At 39.2% G+C, this 17,360-nt stretch overlaps 1 protein-coding gene and 1 long non-coding RNA gene across 5 annotated transcripts in view; one reads left to right on the top strand and one right to left on the bottom strand.

Moving 5' to 3' along the window:
* The window catches only part of Inpp4b (inositol polyphosphate-4-phosphatase type II B), a 696,298-nt gene that overhangs the window by 344,112 nt on the left and 334,826 nt on the right, over window positions 1–17,360 (bottom strand). For all 4 annotated transcript variants that reach the window (XM_050161508.1, XM_050161511.1, XM_050161509.1 and 1 more), the window contains exons 5-6: window positions 14,259–14,468; window positions 12,307–12,351 (exon numbers count right to left, since the gene is read on the bottom strand). In XM_050161508.1, coding sequence (XP_050017465.1) covers window positions 12,307–12,351; window positions 14,259–14,349 — 136 coding nt within the window. In that variant the 5' untranslated portion in view covers window positions 14,350–14,468. The remainder of the gene's footprint in view (window positions 1–12,306; window positions 12,352–14,258; window positions 14,469–17,360) is intronic.
* Window positions 697–17,360, top strand: part of LOC126513263 (uncharacterized) — a 575,392-nt gene continuing 558,728 nt past the window's right edge. Inside the window, exon 1 of the long non-coding RNA XR_007595266.1 lies at window positions 697–2,342. This is a non-coding gene — a long non-coding RNA (uncharacterized lncRNA). The remainder of the gene's footprint in view (window positions 2,343–17,360) is intronic.

Genomic DNA, 17,360 nt, shown 5'->3' with positions numbered 1-17,360 from the left:
TGCGGGCCGCCGGGTGCCCAGGACACACCCCTGCCGCCGCTCCTAATTTCAACAGAGTGGCGCCCGACGTGATGGGCTAAATCCACTTAAAAACCTGAGAAGTCTTAAAAATAAGGAAAAGAGAGTTTAACGCAGCTTTTTGCTGTTTGTGGGTGGTGTGCTGCAGAGAGAAATTGTCCTGACTCAGCAGCAGGAAAAAACTGGCTGTTTGAAAATGCCGGCTTTCTGGGCTGTGCCGCCATCGCGATCTCTGTCTGGCTCCTGCGGGAGACAGAGCTTTTGAATGGAGCATTTGGAGTAAAATGCTATGGCTTGTTTGATGACAATGTGGACTGCTGTGTGCCTGGAACTGTGTGTGGCTCAGGGGTACCAAATGGCTCTGAGGCAGGAGCAGCTTGGCTCAGCTCCGCCATGCTGAACTGTGCTGGTCTCAGGCAGGAACTACCGTAATTACCTTAAAACTGCGTAGTTAAGGTTTAGACTAGACAGGACACAGGCAGTACCGTATTACCTGTACATGGTGCAACTTAAGTTTTTAAGAAGTGCTTAACATTTTAAGAAATGCTCCTGGATAGTGAAAAAATTACAGATTCACAGTAAAACAGATTAAGACATAAAAGACCTTTATGGAGTACATTGTTGGATGAATGTACGTAGGCTTGGGAAAGAGAAGAAAAAGAATATAAAAAAGTTAATGTCTTAAAAAAAAGGGTAAAGTCTTTAAAGAGACAGAGTACAGATAGTTATAGATTAAGAGAAATAAAGAAAAATAAGCCACATAAAAATGGAAAATTCACAGAGAGTCTGGATTATGTACATTGTAATTTCTTTAAAATTTTTGACTGTGAAGGAGCTAAGTACAGAGAGACATTTCATTATATGGGCTGCTAAGCTGAACCTGCACATATGTTCTAAAGGTATCTTGACTTCAGAATTTGGATCTAAGGTTATGATGCTTTGGAAAAGTCCTTCTTTTGTTTTCACAGAGGATGTGACCCTGTGGATTGCATCTATTCCGATTTGGTATGATAGACCACGCCCTCCTGAAAGGTTGCTGTGAACACCCTCAAAAAATTGCTTCGCTCAATTGCCAACTGAGATGAAACTAGCACACAGGTTATATCATGAACGACCTAATTAACGACGCCCCTATTCAGCAGGAAGCAGTTTGGAGAGAAAAAACTACGCCCATGTTCCCAAATATTGTTTATAAATGTTCTTTTACATTTAAAGGGGGATATGATATAGATATGAATAATTTGCATTGGTATGGATTTTATGGTCAATTTTGTTATATGTATATGTATTTTTGATCTTGATTAAGGTATTGTGATTGTGTAGTTCATTTAAAAATGTAATGTATAATTAGGAAATATAGGTTGTTAATGGATAATCATCGCTAATAGTTAAGCTTGTAGTCATGTTAGTTAGATTTTCTAGATATATAGAGATATATTTCAGTTAGATAGGCATTCTTCATATCTTTCAAAGACTGCAGAATATGGCATTTAAAATATTTTAATAACTTAGGACTTTTCATGACAAGGAGACACGTCTGCTCCTGGCAGCACCAGCTACTTCAAGAGGAAGATGGGCATCGAAGAGGATCCTTATGGAGTTGGATAGTCATTTGGGCAAGAAACTGCTCTTGCCTGGACTGTTGCATAAACTGGACACAGAGAACCCTCAGAGAGAGGACTGCTGAACTTGCCTAAAGGTGAGATGGTCTTTCGGGGTTCCTGATTCATGAAAGAGTCTGCGAGACATTCTGCAGGACACAGCAGAAAATGACTGAACTGTCTTTGAAATTTCCTGCTTCATGGAAATGTATCTGGATACCATGGGCCTGTAGGCCGAAGATGGATGCCCCAACGGTACAGAGGAACTTTGGGTGACTGTCCAGGCAGCGAGATGTCTCTGTCATTTCTAGAGTTTTCTTATTTCTTGTTTACTTAGGTAATATTATATCCTTCTGGAGTCTTTGATGGAGTTGAAGAATGAATAGTTATAGTTTTCCTTAGTTATGGTAAGAGATAAAATAGATATAAATATTGTAACTGTAATTCTTACTTGATAACTGTTTTGTTATATGTAATTTTACTATGTTAAAGTTAAAGCCTTTCTTTTTTTGTTTAAACAGAAAAAGGGGAAATGATGGAGGTGGGTCTTGTATCTTATCTGTTGCTTTCATTGGTTAATAATAAAGAAACTGCCTCGGCCCTCATAGGACAGAAAATTAGGTAGGTGGAGTAAACAGAAGAGAATGCTGGGAAAAAGAAGCTGAGTAGAGGAGTCGCCATGATTCTCCCGCTCCAGACAGACGCAGGTTAAGATCCTCCCTGGTAAGCCAGCTCGTGGGCTACACAGAATATTAGAAATGGGTTAGAACAATATGTAAGAGCTAGCCAATAAGAAGCTGGAACTAGCCGGGCCAGGCAGTGTTTATTAGAATACAGTTTCCGTGTAATTATTTCGGGGCATAAGCTAGCCATGCGGGCGGCCGGGTACCGGGGACGCAGCCTCGCTGCTCCTAATTCAACACTTGACCACACAGATAGGTAGCTAATAAATAAAATGGGATTCCAAAGCTAGAAAATTAGCTACATATCCCAAACTCTCAGTCCCCGGTTTAAGTTGAAGTTTCGCTTGAGCTAAATTCATTAGCAAATGAATCATATTTATTTCTGCTATTGTGTCCTTAGTAAGTTGCTTAGAAAAAATTTTCTTTTTTTGTGTCATTAATTACTCACTGTTAACAAAGCTGACATGATTTAAACACTTCCTAGGAAAATTTGCACACATGCAACAGTAAACCCGCAGTCAGTTATCTGGATACAATACAGTGAGGGGCCTCTCTGTCCATCTCAGGGTGCCCAGAGCCTCATGAGTTTCATCTGCCACAGTCCTAATGTCAGAAAGACTCACTTGGTCATGATGACTTACCACAATTCACTAGCTGTTTAACAGTGCTTAAAGGCTGATTATTAAGAATTTCAAAGCAAGCATTTAGTATATGCATAGTAATCGTAAAAGTCACAAGAGGACTTCTGGTTCTTTCCTATTTTAGAATGGGATGTAAGAAAAAGTAAAAACTGGCACTGTCTCACAGTGGGAAGGGAGCTCTGGGATTTTATGCTCTTTGTGGCTTACTACTACTCTCCGTCTGTTATATCATGTGCTCCTTTTAAACCAAGTGAGATACAGCTCATCCTTCAAGGTCTGGATCCAAAGCCGTTTCCTCCGAGATACTACTTCTGATACCAGAGCTATCGAATCACTATTTCTCATGATATCCACAGTCGCTGGAGTGTGCCTCTGCATGTCCTTATCATAGTGTGCCCAGCATGACACAGCTCTGTCTGCCCCATCTCTGGAGATTCCTAGTGAGTAGGAACTGGAAGGAGAGGATGCAGTCCTACAGCTAAATGCGGAGTTTCAGAACTAGCCAAATTCAACTCGGACCATGGCTGCATGGTCTTCCATAAGATTTCTGCCTACTGGGTAAACACAATATAAGAGTGTGTACTCTGGCCCCAAGGTTCCTGAGGTCAATTACCAAGCTCCTTATTATATCATCTATTCGTGCCAAAGTTTTCTCACCAATATGATCAGAATGATGAGAGACAAACTCTTCATGTTTTGTGAAAGTTAAAATAATGAATCTGGGACAGCAAGATGGCTCAGTGGGGAAAAGTAATTAATGCTAGTGGGCTTCTGATTCCCACGGGTGTACTGTGGGACGTGCATGGTACCCAGACATGCACAAGTGTGCACGTGCATGCACACAAAGTAAAAGCATGAATCTATGAATTACGAACAGTAACGACAAAACCACACTCAGTAAATTTCTACTCTTTGTATTAGTATCTGGCAGATTTGGGTGATGTACACTTGTTTGTATACAGCTAAGCTGAAGTTAAAGCAGTTGGCCCTGGCTTCTCTGGGGACTTTGCACAACGGATCTATCATTTATGAAGGAATAGATCGTTTTACACGTGGCAGAGCATGTAGTTATTAGAATGTTGATAGCAGTTAATTTATGATAGGGCAGAAGGCAAATATTGTATGAACCTTGGCTAATAGGTAGTTCTTGCTTCTCTTGTTGCTCTGAAGATTGCCTTGTATCCATTAAAGAGAAGACATAGCTCTATCACAGCGCTACATCTGAAACCATATTTATATGTTCAGGATTCCTTTCAGCTGGTCTGGCAGACATCTGAGAGATCAAAATACTATCATAAGATTAAAGTAATTAAATGTTTAAAAATTTTTTCCACTGAGTTTTAGAAATACATGAGCTTTATAATCATTTATAAAGTACAAGCCAAGAAGAGAAGTACCTGGGTGGTGGTGGTGCACACCTTTAATCCCAGCCCTCAGAAGGCAGAGGCGGATCTACATGAGTTCAAGGCCAGCCTGATCTACAAAGCAAGTTCCAGGACAGCCAGGGTTACACAGAGAAACCTTGTCTCAAAAAAAAAAAACAAAAAAAAAAAACCCAAGACAGAACGAAAGGAAGGAAGGAAGGAAGGAAGGAAGGAAGGAAGGAAGGAAGGAAGGAAGGAAGGAAGGAAGGAAAGGAAGGAAGGAAGGAAGGAAGAGAGAATAGTAGAAGTGAGAAAGGAATCTATGATGGGCTTTCTAAGTTTTTTTTTTTAAGAGAAATATTGAACAATGCCTGATTCGTGGGCCTTTACATGGTATGAACAGCCTTGGCTCACAGGTTAGTGAAGGGCCTTACCAGTGACTACATTTTTTAATAGATGAGACTGCTTCTCTTGAGCAGTTTGTCAGACTTGCCACAATTCCGTCCATACACTGCCGTACTCTGAGCACTGACAACTGATCACACCATCTTTTTCCTGATGGAATAGTTATTAGAAATACAGTTGCTCTTTCTGTAAACATCCCAAATCTGTGTGCACGATCTAATACATGACACAATGCAGGAAGCATTTTGATTGGCTCTGCATTTTCTTGGACAAAGCCTTAAAAATCAAAGAGATCGTAACTCCTCCTGATGTAAAGTTGCTTTGCCATTTAGAATAATGTCCTAAAGAATATCTTATCATTGGATCAGAAGAAAATGCTATAATAGAACTGAATTGATGCTTCATTTGCATGGCACAGGTACACAATGGGTTTATGCACCTAAAGATGTCAATATGAGAACATTCTTTTCATGTACTTTTCTAAGAAGACAAGATGGTCCAGTTCTACCCACAGATTGGCTCTTGAGTGACTTCCAAAGGCACATGTTTTAAAAGCTTGCTCCACTGCCTGTGTTATTATGGTTAGAAGGGGGTATCGTTCAGAGGGGAAACTTGCATAGGCCCTCGGAATGTGGGTGACAGTTCTGTGGCATAGGCAGTCTAAGGGGCCATTGGCACCGGGACCAGGATTTATCCCTACTGCTTGAACTGGCTTTTTGGAGTTAATTCTCTTTTTAGGGATTCCTTGCTCAGCCTAGATATAGGCAGGAGACAGAGGAGGCCTTGGTCCAGTCTCAAAGTGATGTGCTAGACTTTGTTAACTCCTCATGGGAAGCTTTTCCCTCTCTGAGGAGTGGATGGGGATAGAGTGAGGATAAGATGTAAAGGAGTGGGAGGAGGAGAGGAAGTAGGAACTGGGATTGATTCGTAAAATGAGAAAAGATTGTTTTTAAACAAACAAACAATTAAATGAAACAAGGAGCATGCAAAGAAGTTAGGCCATTGGGGACACACCCATGAAAGGAATGTTCGTTTGGACACTGGCCCCTTCCTCTCTCTTTCTGTGCCTCCTGGCTACCCTGAGGTGAATGATTTCCCACGCCACTTAGCCTCTATCACGTGCCACCACAGAATCAAAGCAAAATTAAAGTGTCTTTTTCTAAGTTGGTTTTCTGGTATTTGTCACAGTGAAGGACAGCCGACCACCTCCCTATCAATATGGCGGCAAGCAGAATAACAGACATTTCCTTCGCAGTCTGAGTCTGGAATCTTGCTCTTCTTACAAACACCTAGCATCTCCTTATGCTGATCTCTGAGTCCAGGATGCAATTCTTCTTACTCTTTAGACACCCCAGCCCTGGTTTCTTCCCTCGGAATTTAACTTTGGTCAGTTCTTGTTACAACTTTCTCACTGTTTCTGTATCAGTTGCCTCTATTTGCCTATATCTGTATTCTTAGAAACCCAAAGAAGTAACCTAGTCCAACTTGGCTGCTAGTGGTTTCAGAAATTGTGGTTTGATCTCTCTATTCTATAAGCAAACATAGGTGAAGACAATTTTTCTACCTTAGATACGTTTTTTGGCATATTTGGGTCACTTATTAAAAAGAAAAATATCTGATATAAAATTTGCACAAACTTTGGAAGAGCATAACAAAATAAATAATAAAATCTACAAACAACTGGCAATAACCATAATTAAAAATACTCATTCCTATTTTTTTCATTCATATTCCCTTGCACAAGCAGACGTGCAGTTAATTCCGGATCATATTAGGCAGATGGTTTGCTATGCCATTTTAAAACTGTTTGTATTTTCTTGGGTGATAAAATATTCCTTTGAGAGATAATTTATAATGGCTGCCAAGCAGCATATCTTAAGAATAACACAGTTAAGAACAAGAGACAGAAGATTTCTGTGACTACACCCCACCCCAAAGTACCAGCCTCGACAGGAAGGCATCAAAGAAAACTCTTTAAAAACATGATAAAGATGCTGAAGTGTAGCTCTCTTTGACAGACAGCTACTGGCAAGGTTTGAGAGTGGCAGGACTCAGTTTCCTTTTAGGGGCTGGCCACAGAGAGTTTGAGCATGGGCCAGGGACTATAAGGACAACACATTTTTTTAAATATATCTTTTTTAGTGGGGTGGGTCACAGGGGTGGAGAGGCTGACCTGGGTGGTGTGAGACAATTCTGTATTCTGTCCATTATATTTTAAATAAATGCTAATTGGCTAGTAACCAGGCAGGAAGTATAGGCGGGACCACCAGACAGGAAGTAGAGATGGGGCAAGGAGAACAGGAGTATTCTGGGAAGAAGGAAGCTCTTTCCCCAGTCCTGTCCAGATTCTGAAGAAGGAAGATGTGACCTACCCTGTCAAAAAAGGTACCGAGCCATGTGGCTAACATAGATAAGAATAATGGGTTAATATAAGCTATAAGAGCTAATATGAAGCCTGAGCTAATGGGCCAATCAGTTTATAACTTCTGTGTGATTTTCTTTGGGGCTTACCAGCTGCAGGAACTGGGCAGGACAGAAACCACTACAAGCAGGCCCTTATGTTACACCTGGGAGGACTGGGAAGTTAGGGTGATTGAGGTGCATTATGTGAAATTTCCAAATAATCAATAAAAATATTATGTTAAAAAGAATAAATTCTAATTTCACTCTAAAACTTAATGTGGCTGATTTACCTGGATTAATAATGGGGTACAGTGGCCCCTGTTTTACATTATACCTCCTGAATCTTATGTGTTAAGAGGGAACCAATACTGTGAGGGGGAAACAGAAAGAAAAAAGAGTTGACTCTGGCTAGAGACATATGCTGTAATATGACCACATTTGTATTTAACTGTGACGAATTTCTACATTGCCTATTATTGATTCTTGCCAGAAATCAGTAGAGCATTAATGCAGAATTAATAGTTTTAAGGAAAGCCAAATAAGGTTATGTAAACAACTGGAATCTAAGACAAGTACTGTTCTGTGAAACAAAGCCTATAGAGGAGGTGGGAAATGCAAAAGGAAAAATAAAAAAAACAGTCTGGAAGGAAATGATTTTAGAAGAGAAGAGATTCTGAGTCTGCTGGTATTTTATTTACAAATGCTTATATTTCACATGTCTATGTGTGTAGGAGGGGGATTATATGTGTGTGTATGGTTATGCTATTGAGTCCATGCTGAGCTCAGAGGACAACTTGCAAGATTTTGGTGTGGGATGTTCTTCTGTATGCTGTGAGTATGTTTTATTACCATTGGTTAATAAAGAAGCTGATTTGGCCAATAGCCTGGCATGATGTGGGAGTGTCATATATCAATCTGTTGATTTCATTGGTTAAGTTATAATAAACCAGCTGCTTGGCCTCATGGCTTGGAACATAGATGGGAGGAGTAAACAGAATAGAATTCTGGGCGGAAGAGGAAGTGAGGTCAGACTCTGCTCTGCTTCCGGAGAGAGAGCCGACAGCTCGGGAGCAGAGATGCCATGCTCAGCTCTCCCAGGCAACTCCAACACAGGATGGACATAGGCTAGAATCTTCCCGGTAAGCGCACCTTGGGGTGCTTACACACATCATTAGAAATGGGCTAGTCCAGGTGCGAGAATTAGCCTGTAAGGGCTAGAGTTCATGGGCCAAGCAGTTCTTAAATGAATACAATTTGTGTGTTGTTATTTCGGGCATGAGCTAGCCAAGCGGCCGGGGTGTTGGGGACGCAGCCCCGCCGCTCCTATTTCAACACTGGCAGAATAGAGCCACACAAGAAATTCAAGCAGAGAGACAGAGAGAAAGAAGACGGAGTCAAGGAGACACAAGTAGTCACCGAGGAAGCAAGATATGAGATAACAAGTCACAAGCCTTGCGATAAAATATAGTCTAATAGAAACAGGTTATTTTAAGTTGTAAGAGCTAATTAATAGCAAGCTTGAGCTAATAGGCATAACCGTTTGTAATTAATATTAAGTGTCAGAGCAGTTATCCTGGAACAGGCAGGTGGGAAAGAAACATCCAATTATAAGAGTTTGTTCTCTCCTTCAACCATGCTAGTCATGGTAATCAAATTTGGGTCATCAGATTTGGTGACAGGCACCTTTACAGACTGAGCTATCTGCGAAGTCTTGATAGAGTTGATTCTTAAAATATAAATAGCTTCACAAAAAAAGGAGTATAGCAACCAATAAGCTTTAAAAGCCAGTTCTCTCTACCTCTTTTATAATGGATAAGACCATTATATATGGTGGAGACCATAGGCAGTTGTGGGGCTTCATCCTACTTTCCGAGAGCTAGCCGTCAAGTCAGAGTTAGGAATGAGCGGTCCAGGAGTAGGGGCTTGTTGTCTCAACATCTACTCAAGCCACCAAGTGTTCTGCTCTACTTTGGCATTCCAGTGTCCTAGCCGATGACCCTTCACTGTCTACCAATACCCCTGTGGTACTTTATCTCAGAACCGCATCAACACGTCACTTTGCTTCATGTCTGTGCAAACTAATAACCTACTTACAGCCATTTCATCCTCATTGTCTCATCCTAAAAACCATATGACCTCATGCTCCAACATCGCCTACTTCATGCAAAGTCACCTAGGTTTTCAGTCCAGTATGACAATTTCCAATACACATCTATATCTTGGACATGCACCTTTGGATTCCTAGAGGCTTCTTTAAATATATATTTAAGAAATTTCCTCTTCCCCAAGTAAACAGCATTTCTTCATATAGGCATTTTCCAGCTGCCTGGAATTTTTGTCTACCTAGGACTTGCCATTATCTGGAAATACTTCATTTCTGCGCAAGCTATGACTAACACAATGAATAGGGGCTCACTCTTTTTGGGGAATTCACTCCAGATTCTGTGTTTTCACCCTTTCATAATAAAAGCTTTCTGATATAGATGCATACCTTTTGTGTCTTCTTTCTGTCTAATTGGCTGACACTGGAAATCCAGCACTGAGATAAATTAGCTTCCTGGGCATGACTTTATAGTGTCAAAGAATTCAAAAGTCATGTGAAAAATATATGGGCCATTCTCCTCTATGAATTTCCAGCAATTGCTACCTATTGATTTAAATTATAAATTTGCATATGAAACAAAAATGTACTTTCTTAAAACTTTATTGACTTTTATTTTTGTGTATATGGGCATACTGTCTGTGTATCTACCTAAATGCTGTGTCCATTTTGTGCCTGCAAAGTCCAGAGGGTTCCTGATCCTCTGGAACTGAACTAACGACTAGAGGTTGTTTGCTGTCGTGTAGTTACTTGGAACTGAATCTCAGTTCTTTTTCAAGAGCTGCAAGTGCATTTAACTCCTGAACCATCTCTCCACCCCAACTACTTTTCCTAAGACAGGGTCTTATTATGTAGCCTTGGTTGACTAGGAACTCACTCTATAGACCAGTCTGACTTCAGGCTCACAGAGATCTGCCTATCTCTTCCTCCCATACTGAGGTTGAAGGCATATGTCATCATGCCCAACAATTAAAAGCAAAATTTTAATAAGCAATTTATTCACTTGAAATAATAAGAGATAAGTGGCAATCAACATTTTAAGCATACTTGGAGAATAAAATTAAACAGTTTCTAAACATTTCTGTTATACCTTTCCACCATTGATCTTCTTTATGCAATTTCCTTAATAATTTCAAGAACAAGTAGCCAAAATTTAAGAAATGTCCCTTCCTTTTTAGTGTTAGCTTTACTTAAGTAAAAACAATCTTATTAAACTGTAAACAAAATAAATATTCTCTGGGATTTTTTTTCTTTCCTTGTGAAACAAGCGGAAAGACAAGGAAGCAAACACGGGTTCAGACTCCAAGCTGTTGGGGTAAATTACTTCATTTAGGGGCAGTCCCCCACTAGAAACAAGGTTGGGATGGACAGAGTGCTCTCTCTGAGCCTGCCTAGCCAGTTCTATCAAGATGTCTTTCGTCAATTAGCTTGCTCGATTGACTAAGCATCTCCAGCCTTGTTTACTTGAATAAAGATGGAGCAGGAAATTCCAGTGAGACGAAACCATCTTCACAGAGATCACTGAGAAACAGTCCTCACATAAAGTAACAGATTCCAAGCAGTACACCATCCGTCTAGATAATAAGTGTGGCTGCTTCCCACTTAAAAAGTGAAGCCACTGAAATTTCCAAGTTATTTGACAGTTTTGGTAAAGAGTACAGAATCAAACATCCAAATATTTGAATAGGGGAAAAGGTCTCATTTCTTGTTCTATTTTTTTCTATAATTTGTTCTTTATTTTGATTAGGTAGCTATGTATCTCCTTAAAAAGTGAAAAGCAAACTTCAGAGAATTATTTTTATCTTAACTATTATGAAATAAGTAGTTAGCAATATAATATTTAGAGTCAAAGAATTTTTGGAAATAACCAATACTTCTAAGGAGGTAAATTAACAGGCTAATACACTAAAACCCACAGGTAAAAACTGGATGGTGTCCTTGATGAGACAATGGTAAGAAAAAAGAATGGACATTATTTAAATTGGATCCATTATTATGAATGAATTTGACGCTTGATTCTCTTCTATTTCTGTTTCAAAACCCAAAATATAAGAGACAACAGAGTTGCTGCTGAATTTGACAGATTTCCTACTGAACTGGGCTCTTGCACTAAATAGTACAACTGACTTTGTTCAAAGCCACTCATTTTAATTGAAATAAAAAGCCAGATATCTGGTCTCCAAGTCTCCCTCCAATCCCAGGGCTCTGTCTTTTTCAGATTCCCCTTTCTCGGCACATGATGAAAGAGATTGTTTGTACTTTGAAATATGGCACATTGCTCTAACTACCATTCTCTTCTCAGAAAGTCTAGAGAAGGGGTTTGTTTTCTTTTAAATTAGTTTCCACCGGAAGATACAGGTGCTCACGAGCTCTGGGTTCTCACCAGTGTGTTGAGTTTGCCCTCGTCTTCTTTTGCATCTCAGTTCACTTTCTGAAAGCAACTTCTCTCTATGCCTGAAATCATCTCAAAACTCAAGCAAATACAGTACAGCTTTGTAAGCTTTGTCATGAATATTTCTGTATTTTCACAACTTTGCCTGTTTCACAATACCTAGGAAATTCCAATCCAGAATGCTTAGTTATTACACCCTTTTAGCAAGATGCACAAAACCGAGATACTCAAAATATTATTTGTGTATAATTATTATTTCAGTTTGTGATACTTCAAAATGGGTTGAACAGAGGGTACAATTTGTTAATTAATGAAAGTATACGTGACTAAAATAACTGAAACTTTAAATTACTAAGACTCAGTTCAGGATATTTTTAAATCTGTTCCCCAAACTTCAAAATATATCTTTATTGACATGTAAAATATATCTCATCTCTGGATATTAATTTGAATGTGTAAATCAGTTAATATAAAAAGCTTAGTTTAAAACAAAATGTAAGCTACTGTCATGCCGTATGGATCTATACACACCCCAGATTTTTGTTTATTAATACAAGTTGGGAAAAATGATTCCTATATTATAAGAAGATCTTAAAAATAGAACAATATTTATAAAACTAAAATGTAATACATAATACACCCATAGGTTGCAAACTTCTCATTCTGCTGGTTGCTATAAGGAAGGTAGAATTCCTTACCAAGGATGAATTCCAGCTGTGGCTCATTGGGGATCTTCTGGATGCCTAGAAATAGTAGGGATACGTTTAGGTTTTAAAAGTATTTGTTATCAATACTATAACAACAAACTACTGTTTCACCTGACCAGATATGTACATATATTTTTGGCAAAATTAATAGAGTCAGATAATCAGGCTTAACCGTTGCTGGTTCTCAGGCGAAGGCAAAGCACATGCTGTAAAGTCAGTAGAAATAACAACTCACGGCCATAGAGAAACCCCAAGTGGCAATGTAGAAGATGCTTGTCAACTGTGTCGACTTAGTTTGGAGGTGTGCAGACAGAACTGGGACTTTTCCAAGAAATCACCTCACCAAGGAACTCTCTTAAGTGTCTTTTCTTTCAAGCTCCATGACTTGTAAATATGGAACCATTAACAAATGGGATGGCTCTAGCCACATTCTGGCAGGCATGGACACAGAGCTGATTATTCTGCTCACTTATTGACTATTTCAGTCAAATTCTGCTCAACCTTTACTCCTTTTGTCAGTGACATTTCCAAAAGAAGACAGCACATCAAATGATAGAAGATGGAGTAGGAGTGAGGAAGTGAGTCTCAGAACGAAGGCCTAGAAATAGGGTGTGTAACTGTGAGAAAGTGAGATGCTCAGGATGCAGGAACACATTGTGGGAGGTGGATGTTGAAGACCATAGGCAGTCAACAGCAATCCCTTATGGGAGGTGGATGTTGAAGACCAGAGATAGTGAATAGCAGTCCCAAACAAGCATGGGCAAGGGTGTGAATGAATGACATTCTTTGTTACAGCTCATAAGTAGCCAAAGAAACCAAAGTGAAACATATAGAAAACTATATCACTTAACAATAAATGTAAAGCCCCTGCCCTTGTTTAGGTATTCCTTCAGAAATGGTTTAAATTAACTAGCATTTGCTCAATAACCTATTTTTAAATCCACTTGTTTGAGCAAGATGCAATGCCTTTTTATCCAGAGTTAACTATTTCTTTATTTGTTTTTTTAGTACAGAAACCATTTATTTTTTTCTCTCTTGCTGACATTTAAAAGGCTTCAGTTAACAATGTTAAGCTGTCCAAGGATGTTAGAATCATTAGCTAAGTTCTTGTGAGATAATCCAGTTTTGTTTTTGTTTTGAATACTAATAATTAACTCTTCTCTAAGCTTTGACAATCAAATGTATTGGCAATGCATCCAACAAATACCATTTTCTAAAGACATTTTTTAAGATACAAGGTTAATGAGGTTAGGCATCTATCTGCTAGTGCTAAAAATGAGTGGAAAGACTGTTTGGAAAGAAAAGGCCAGAGTTTAAACTGAAGAACAAGCTGAAAACCTAGAATTGTAAGCATGAGAGAAAACATAATATTCTTTTAAATTTCTTAATTACTTGACTAGCACAAAAAAAAAAAAAAAACGATTCCAATGTTCAGATTTAAATCTTGGCCAAGTCTTTAAGCATTCTGTGTTCTGTGGATTAGCCGACTGGGAGAGCAGTGAGGCAAACCTTGGGGAACACCTACCACTAATGCTTTCACCTTAAATACCGCTTGGTCTTAACAAGGTCGAGCTTCCAAAATATTGATTCTCTATCGGAATAAATAAACGCCAAATGGAAGTTGTTATTACTTAAATATGATTAGCATCTGGAAAGGGTCCGTCAAATGGATTTATCAGTGTTTTAAAACACATTTGAAAACTTGAGCACTGGATGCTGGTTCATGCTGACAGATCATGTCTCCCCCAGATAAAGCAGAGAAGAATGTCATGCACTCGTAGCCCAAAACACAGAGAGAAATGGGGAAACAACTGGGTAATCCCATGTTCCTTGGTGGAATCCAGGTTTCTGTGAACGTGCGAGGATATTTGTTTGGCTTACACGTATCTGGGTTACAGTTTGGCTCTTTAGAAACCTATGGGAGACAAGACACATGTACTTACTTGTGAACTGAATGTCCTCAGGGTCATTTGCCTGAGCTGTAGGAAGAAAATGCTGGCCTTCTTCTGAAGTTCCTTCCTCTTTGATTTCCATGATCCACCGCACAACTGATTTCTTGTCCACGGTGTCTTGTCCAAGTGGTACCAGAGAATGGGTTCTGGTTTAAGGCTGGTGTATCTTCACTCTAACGATCTAATATCCGCTGTGAAATTCTGCACAAAGAAATACCAAGATTCAACATTGCAGCCATTTTCGAGCTCAAATGACACTTAAGGATTAATATAGAAATTACAACAACTCACAAATTTCCTTTCCTCCATGTCCAGGTCTCTCGCACTTTCAGAATCAAACTACACAATGCACTGGGAACTCTAGGCTAAGTCAATGTTTTCAAGTCATATGAGAAATTCCTAAATCCAGAAAGATATATTCATCCCTTCAATTTAATTTAATTTAATTTTTATGAGATACATACAGGGTTGCTAACTTAAGGGGCATATATTCATCCCTTCAATTTTATTTACTGACCTAGAACCCAGCAGATGGCATCCTGTCAAGGAATTTGCCTGCTTCGCCACTAAGACCATCACTGCGACTCCTTCCCTTGGAATCTCCCTTTATGTCCCGGATGTAGCACTCTGCCCCCGGCAGAGCATGAGTCACAAGTACATAACCGTAATTGGCATGTCCTTCTCTTCCAAGATGGGCTCTCAGGTTCAAAAGGGGAGTTTCCAGCCTTGATATTTTTCACAGAGTCTCCTACTGTTCTTTCTGGTGGTGGTTTAATTATTTCATGATTGAGGTATGGTGGGGAAAGAAGGAAAAATAATTCTCAAAAGCTGAAGCTCAAAGGAAAATGAAAGCAACAGAGAACTGGTGGTGATCAATACTGAAAAAGGACACCCCCCCTGATTTAATACCCTGTTATAAATAGTTTCAAATAGTTACAAATTCATGTTGATATACATGACCAAGAATGAATTGAAAAAAAATCAATGTTGTTTTAAATCAAGTTACCAGCTGAATTAAAATGTGCAAAAATCTTTAAATGTCTACCCAGTGCCATTTAATGAGATAACAGTCAACGAGTTTGGTTTGGAATACTGATGTGACCTCAAAACCCACAAATCAACAATCCCACATTCTGCCGGTCTTAACAAAGTAGCTTCATTTAGAATTCAGTTGTAGTTCTTAGAAACCATTTGACAAAATTCACATGCAGAAAGCAACACGAATCTTTAAAAAACATTACAATTTAGCTGCAGATATTGGTCTTAATGATATAAGCAAGAGACCATTGTCTAAGGTAAAGGACTGTTTGACATCAATTAGATAATAATCATCAATTTCAAAATTATTTTTTCAATTAATACAGTTCTTCTAATTTATTTTTTGCCTATTACATTCATAATTCTTTTTTGATAAATACACACATATTCATTGCAGTCTCCCAAAGACCTGAAAATTCTGTGGCTCTTGATATGAGAATCTTATCAACCTCATTATATTATTTTAATTAAATACTCAACCCTTAATCCTGACCAGTCATTTTAAAAAATTGCAAGACCCACAAGAGATGATGCACATCCTTGATAAAATAGCCACTCAGCACAGTGGATATGAATAATTGATAAAATAAATGCTAATGCAGGTCTGTGTGCACACTTGCATAATGCAGAGAGAAGGGACAAGAAGGAAGTATGATGCTTCTGAGCTTTCCTTGCCATGGTCACACTTAACTGTATCGTCGACCGAACACATACAGCATGAGAAAACCATACACAAAGAAAAAGTATGTGCTGCTGCCGAGAACAAGGGTCTATTTTTACTCTTCGTTTGTTACACTGAAGAATAATTTAAGATTTGCTACTTGCTATCGAGACATAGGCTTCAAACATATCAGTAGCAAAGCTCCGGCAAACTGTTCAATTTCCAGGTAGAAAGTGCAGTATTTAGCCTGCTGTGGTTGGCTTCCTTTTCTGGGTCTGTTTGGAAGTTTTCTGGCTTGCTGGTCATTCACACTGTGGTTTCGGCCTACCACACATATATTTAAAGGTCCATTTTTAAGCATGGGGACTGTTCCTTCCAGGTCTCCTACCTTCAGACCTACCCAGAAGCAAGGCATAAAACAGAGAGTTGTACTGCACAGCCGTGGGCAAACACTGCTGCTTCTCCGGCTCCCCCAGACGAGGACGAATGATGCGGAGCTATATTTACAAGTTATAGTTAATTGAATAGTATTTCTCATAGACCATGTAATAAACATTGCTAAACGTTTTACATGCCTCACCCTAAAATTAATACTGTGACATTGTCACAGAAGTCATGAAAAGACATCATGGTTAATTCGAAAGAGACTGATCGATCATACATAGGACAAAACAGAGACATTCGACAGTGAAGGAACAGTATGAAATATCTTCAGCATTGAAAGCTGCAGCCTGGTGCTGGTCATTCATTATTGACAGCCAGAACAATGGCATCTTCTGGTCAAGATCGAGTGCTGAAGGCAAACAGTGGGTGGGCACGAGACATGATACCAAGAATGATGTACTTAGCCACTGTGGTGTGATTCAGACATCACCCTTCTACTACACTGTCTTATATTAACGTGGCCTTGCCATGCTTTAGAAATCCGTGAGGAAAAATTGAATCAAAAAGTTTTTAAAAAAAGAACTGAAATTGTAATAAAAATTACAAAAAGATAAAATAGAGAATAGAAGAATCAGGTCCATAGTGATTACATTCAAAAGCTACAGTAAGGGTACTCATCTTGTGATCAAATGACACAATTTAGCTGTACCAAACAGTGTCATCTGTCTATGGGGACCGAGTCCTGCTATTTATCCTAGGACAGGAAGGGCAAGACACCTGAGCTTGATGAACTGAGACTCGCTCACCTCCTCTCTCACTTTCTGTTACGTGAATAAATCTGGTTGAATCTCTGGATCTCTACAAAGCTGTGATTGGATGAACAACAAGAGAGAGGTGTGAGACAAGATTCAAGGGTAAGGGAATTGTACTTCGCTCTAGAATGCGAAAGTCCCAAAGGGAGGACAGGGTCATGAGTAGATAAGTACTTTGATGCCCTGCCTCCTATCCTA

The sequence above is a fragment of the Alexandromys fortis genome, unplaced genomic scaffold (assembly GCF_014885135.2).
Source record: "Alexandromys fortis isolate MF-2015 unplaced genomic scaffold, M_Fortis_MF-2015_v1.1 scaffold_127, whole genome shotgun sequence".
Classification (NCBI taxonomy): Eukaryota; Metazoa; Chordata; class Mammalia; order Rodentia; family Cricetidae; genus Alexandromys; species Alexandromys fortis.
Note: the sequence above shows the minus strand (reverse complement) of the source record. Positions and strands in the feature narration are given on the sequence as shown.